General features: G+C 37.0%; 1 protein-coding gene across 1 annotated transcript; it reads right to left on the bottom strand.

Annotated features, from left to right (window-relative positions):
* Positions 1-666: 666 nt before the first annotated feature.
* LOC122094425 lies at positions 667-2220 on the bottom strand. Its single transcript, XM_042665227.1, has 4 exons — positions 2113-2220; positions 1575-2011; positions 1157-1469; positions 667-942 (listed from the first exon to the last, which is right to left on the bottom strand). The coding sequence occupies exons 2-4, from the start codon at positions 1803-1805 to the stop codon at positions 923-925; spliced, it is 564 nt and encodes a 187-aa protein (XP_042521161.1). The 5' UTR covers positions 1806-2011; positions 2113-2220; the 3' UTR covers positions 667-922.
* Positions 2221-6000: the final 3780 nt, after the last annotated feature.

The following is a 6000-nucleotide window of genomic DNA, read 5'->3' as shown; positions in this document are numbered from 1 at the left end:
CCCCCCCCCCCACCCATTTGGCATTGCCATCAGCAGGAGAGACTAGACAACCAAAAAATCAATATGAAAACCCAAATCTTGGACAGCTTTGAGCATCAACATGAAGCTCACCAAGAACAGTGCCCGTGAAGTCCATCATTGAGGACATGATCTCAAACTTTGCAGCTAACTTCGCTAACAAATTCGCTATTGGATTTGCTTCTTTATAGCAGTTAGTTATCTTCCATTCAATGGAACTCAGGTAAAGCTGAAGAGATAACCATATTTGCCGCACAAACCAAGGAACCACCCTTGTAGAAACCAGCGGTGTCACCACAGAGGAGTCACACTCTATCCGTAATTACCAACATTCAACTACTTGGATAACTTAAAAGAATAAATACATTCATTCATCAAGTTGGAATGTGATCCAGAAAGCAATTCATTTTCATATCTCAGTAATTATTTTGATTGTCTAAAACTAAGTCAGTGGTTGCCCAATTATAAAGATACTTACAAATATAGTCTTAATTTGTACCTAAAATTTTATATTTGATTGGATGTGTCTAATTAGGGTTTTGAATGAGATCTTCACTTTTGGCTTCAGGCACTGTTTGTTATCAGAAGAGTTTTGGGTCAAGTTCTCTAAACAGAAAATAGCTTCCATAAATTTTTCATAGAAGAAAGTCATATAAATTGTTTGCTTAATTTTGATTTGATCCTGCAATAAAATTACAATGAACGTAGCCGCTCGGCATCCAATTGGCAATTTAAACTATTACAATACTAGCTCTTTTAGCACCTGATGTTGAAGTTTCATGGCATCTTCATGATGCACCTTGGAGAAGCTTAATACTGTATGGATCAACATACCACCAATGGCAAAACAATTGATGAAATTGAAACCATTAGCCATCTTTAGATATTTTTTTCTACTTCTATTTCAGAGCTCTAGCACCACAACTGCATGATCAAGAAAAGGAAGGAGTTAAGTAAATATTTAAGAGATTAGTGTGTTGGTTTCCATGCGGAAGGTGGAAGTAATAATCCCACATTGGGTGTGAATAGCCCGATGTGGAGATTTATAGGTATTTGGGCACCGTCTCCTTAACGGCTAATTTTTAAGGATGAGTTTTTTTTCTTCTAATGATGAGTTTTAAGGAAAATAAAATCTTACATTCATCATCTGTGGTGATCCAATTTCCTCCTCTTCTAGAAGTGCAATTTTCACTCTCTTGGGTAGATGCTATTGCATCCTTTATACTCAAATCGAGATCTGAAACATCGCTGACTGCGGAATGGATCACAGGCTTGATCTGTCTTCTATCAGTTTTCGTCGAAGATGATGTGAATGAAAACCCAGAGTAAGCAGAGGAGTTAGTAGAACAGCTGCCAACATCCCATCTGAAGCTGATCTTGGGAGAGCTTAAGCTTGAATCATCATCATGTGCTGCTGCTTTGAGAGCACCACGGGTTCGGAAGTACAAAACCTTTAACATGGATGATCAGTATCAGTGGATTTATTGGAATGAAGAACAATTGGAACAGTAATAATTAAAGAGATGAAAAAGGAAGTATAAGGAGTATAGTATCACCTTTCTACTGATGTAATTTCCACCCTTCTCAGCCTTAGTAGCAGAAGCCCATCTCAGTAGCTCCTTCATTCTAGAGATGGCTTTAGCCTTATTCCCCTTGGGCTTATCTCTCTTCTCTGATGACTGATCACATTGATGATCATTTGCAGTAGCAGGTTTTGTTATTGCATCAGATATTGGAAGAACCTTATTGCCTACATGGGCAACAGCTACATCCCCCTTGTGACCCATAAGCTCTTCTTCTTTTATGATCACTTCTTGCAGCCAACCCTTGTTCTTATGAAAGCTTCCAAGTATCTTTAGGTTTAGAGTGCTATAAAAGCATGTCCTGGAATAATCCTCCCATTCCACTTCACTGATTTCAGATCTTTTAGATCTCCTATAACTGCCACTCTTTTTGTGCAGAACCAGATCCTTACAAACTGGTTTTTTTTGGACTGTAATTGAAGATCACATAAAAAAAAGAATAAGATCTATTAGTGCTAATCTTTTAAGTCAGAAATAAAGACTTTTAAGAAGTGTCATCATCTATCTATACCTGTTGAAGCTGTTTCTTTGGCTTCTTCTTCTTGGGTTACCTTGAAAAGCCACTGAAGGATCTGTGATCACTTAGCACGTAAGCCATGGCACAAATGCTCTCTCTATGAATAACTGGAACATGAAATATATATATAACTATGATGCTCACCTGCATACTTATTGGCTTGATGAGAGAATCTTTGCTTATAGAGTCAAGAATAAGACTGATGACTCTTCTGGTCAAAAGATTCCTGCCTACAATTAGTGGCGTTTTGAGAAGAAGACAGAATCTAACAGAGGTGAAGAGACAACCAGGCAGTGAGAATTAAAGGGTTGGTTAGGTTTTGATTCTGAGCATATGAGAATTTTACAGGGTGACCATGTGGTGGGATATAAGAGACCTTTTAAAGGATTTAATTAAGAGGGTGGGACTGTTCAAGCCCTGGTGTCATTTGTCTTTACCATACACTTGTGATCAGTGCAACGTCCTTTAGATGGTCCCAATCGATGGCCACCAATGGATTAATCTACATGCCCCAAGACTGAATATGGTTTGGGCCTCTCAACCATTGGTCCTATACATATGAACTACCCTACCTTTTAGTGGTGAGCAAAACTAGGAGAAGCCAAGTGGTGACCAAAACTAGATGAAAATATATTTGAAATTTGAAACGAAAATGTCAGCTTTGTTACTTCATGTGACTGAAAATTTAGGAACTGATTATCCAGATGAGAAGTTGACTTAACTACCGAACACATTGCTCCAAATGGGTTGGCTAGCTGGATATGTTTGGACCGGTGGTTCCAAAATCATTTAGGCTGTGCTTGGTAATGTTTCTATTTCTACAGAAACAGTGTTTCATGTCAAAAACGAAAATTTCAGTTTCTATGTCAAAACGCCCTTTCATTTTTTAGAATGAAATTGAAACCACAGAACTACCTTTTGTCGTTTTATAAATTCTTTTTTTTTTTTTCACTTTTTGCTTAAGGAAAAAAAAAAACAAAACACACCATAAATGCATCAAACGCTTTTTTTTCATTTCTATAGAACCAAAAAACTCCAGAAACGTTTTTCTAGAGCTTTATTAAACACAACCTTAGCAATTTACATTAGGAATCTATCCATCCCTTGCATTGCAGCCCATTCTAAGAATGTCAATTGGTTTGATTTTGGGAATCAGATTCGTTTTAGTTTAGATGATATATAGGAGATATAAAAATACCGAGAACAAGAATGTAATTTCAATACTAATACCAAAACAATTTGGTACAGATTCAGGTTGATTTTTATTTGGTATCAAATCCATTTCCTCATACTATTCTGTTATAGGTACTATTTTGGTATTTTAATCCAGTTCCATTCTGAAAAAAATAATTCTAGACAAAAATGATAGATCTTCTCACAAGCCCATTACTAAAGTCTAGTTTCAGCTCATAAGGCCATGCAAATGTGTATTCTCAGTTAGGTATGAAAATAGACAATTCGATCTGATTCATTATGTACTGATTTTACCTTGAAAATTGGTTCCATACCAACCAAAAGGAGATTCATTTTTACATACAAAATTGTAATGAAGAATTTGATCAATATGATTTTAAATGATCATTTCAATTCTAAATTGACATCCTTGCCATTCAAGATGGAGTTTAGACTATGGTCAGTGAGAACCTAAACCAAATCATCCACGGGTTTGGATCGGTCTACTGGGTGGTGGTTAGCAGTTTTGTCCAAGAAATTTTTTTTTTTGGTGAATAAGAATATATTTTAAAAAAAATAATAATAATAATAATAAAACAAACAAACTTACAAGACTGGATACAACCTTGAGACACCAAGCCCCAACAAACAAAAATAATCAAAAGGATCAAAATATGAAACTAGAGAATGAAAACTAGATCAACCCAAAAAGAGTAATGAGCTCATATTATGATCACCAGTTTTTTTTAATGGGATGAGCAAAGAAAGTAAAAGGCAAATCTAATATGATATTTACTTTCCCTTGTGAACAGTAAATCGACCCATGTCATTGTTAGTCCATCTTTCGGGTGAAGTAAACCTTTTTTGGTTGTCTAAAGTCTTTTAGTCAAAGCTGACCGACTCTTAAAAGTTTAATTTGTTAGCTTTTTGTTTCCTTACGTAAGTATTGGGTTTTCCTATTAGTAAGGAGGGGGTGACGCTCTCTCTTTATTTTTTTTATAAGATGAGCAAAATAAGCATGTGGAAGAGGAGATACTAAATCTCATGAACAGGCTAGGCTTTTTCTCTCTCTTCTTTTTTTTAATACAATGAGCAAAAGCATGTGAAAGAGGAGATACTGAGGGCCCATTTGATAACGTTTTTATCGTTTCAATTTTAAGAAACAGAAAAAACATAAATTTCTGTTTCTAGAAATAGAAACAGAATTGAAGGTGTTTGTTAGCGTATCTCCGATACGATACGATACCCTCCGATACGTATCTTAATTTTGATCGATCGATACGGTGATCGATACCGAAACAAGAATTTGTTTTGCCTATGTCATTTCTTGAACCAAAAATAGGTAGAAATTTCAATTTCAATTTCTGAAAACAAGTGAAACGAAACAGTTTTATCAAACGCTTTTTATTCTATTTCTACCGTAATGCATTTCTTAAAACGTTATCAAACAGGCCCTAAATCCCATGAAGAGGCTAGTGTATTTCTCTCTCTCTCTCTTCTTTTTTTTTTTTTTTTATAAGATGAGCATGAGCATGTGGAGGAGGAGATAATTAATGCCATGAAGAGGCTAGTGTATCTGAAGTATACAGACAGTGCAGTACACAATGTGGAGGTTTTGGGAGTCACATGGATATGAGGGAAACCATATGGATATGCATCACAAACAGGTATGTTTCATATTCTAAACAATATATTACAAAGTACAAATCTTGTCCAGTTTAGCATGTGATATGAGTTTCACTTGGCTTTTCCTTTCAACAGGTTTTGAGGAGATCCAGGTGAGGTGATGACGTGTCACTCTTCCTTCCAGTTCTGTAAACACTGACGTGGCCTGGTTTGAGCCCTTGGATCAAAGTGAGAATAAAAATGTTCAAAAATGAGAGAGAATCCAGGAGCTATGTTTAGGGTGCATGGTAGGTATCTGCTTGACTAGAGAACCTACTGTGATGCATGAATTGGCTCTCTAGCTAGTTCCCTTCTCAGTTTATTATTATTTTTGATTAGTGGTGAGATTCTCTTCCACGTTATTCATCTCTATCTGCAATATTAAAGGACTATATATATAGCTGGATTATTCTAGAGAAATCCTTATTGCATGCCATGCATTTCACTTGTGTTTTGGGGTGGAAACTCCTACACCATAGTTTTCCTACAATTGAGACGAGATTGATAATCACCGTTTGAGTAGTTTATTTATACAAACTCCCATAGGGAAGCACTTTTTTTTCGCTAAAAAACAACAAAAGTATATAAATAATTAGACAAATGTACATGATTTATGTCCAACGTACCTAGATGGAAAGAAACACATTTGAATTATATTACTCCGAAAAAACAAAAAAAATTGATTTGAACTCCACTTTCAGCAATGCTGTCAGGAGAGAATAAAATAAAAGGTTTCACCTTCAGCATGGGCATTGATGAGGGTATTTTTCCCTAATCATGGCCACGTCCTGACCAATGCTATACTGGTACTTTATTTGGCCGTGTTGTCACCTCGGCCCTCCATCTGACCGTGCTGCTACCTCGGCCCTCCATCAGTCCGAACTGCCACCTCAGCCCTCATGCTACCTCAGCCCTCCATCAGGCCATGCTACCACCTCGGCCCCCATCAGGCCGTGCTGCCACCTCAACCCCCATCAGGCCATCCTGTCACCTCGGTCTCTCATCTGGCCGTCCTGCCACCTCGGCCCGGCGTCAACAACAAGG

The sequence above is a fragment of the Macadamia integrifolia genome, chromosome 11 (assembly GCF_013358625.1).
Source record: "Macadamia integrifolia cultivar HAES 741 chromosome 11, SCU_Mint_v3, whole genome shotgun sequence".
In the NCBI taxonomy this organism is placed as follows: Eukaryota; Viridiplantae; Streptophyta; class Magnoliopsida; order Proteales; family Proteaceae; genus Macadamia; species Macadamia integrifolia.
The sequence above is the reverse complement of the archived record's forward strand: the minus strand, read 5'-3'. Positions and strand labels throughout refer to the sequence as shown.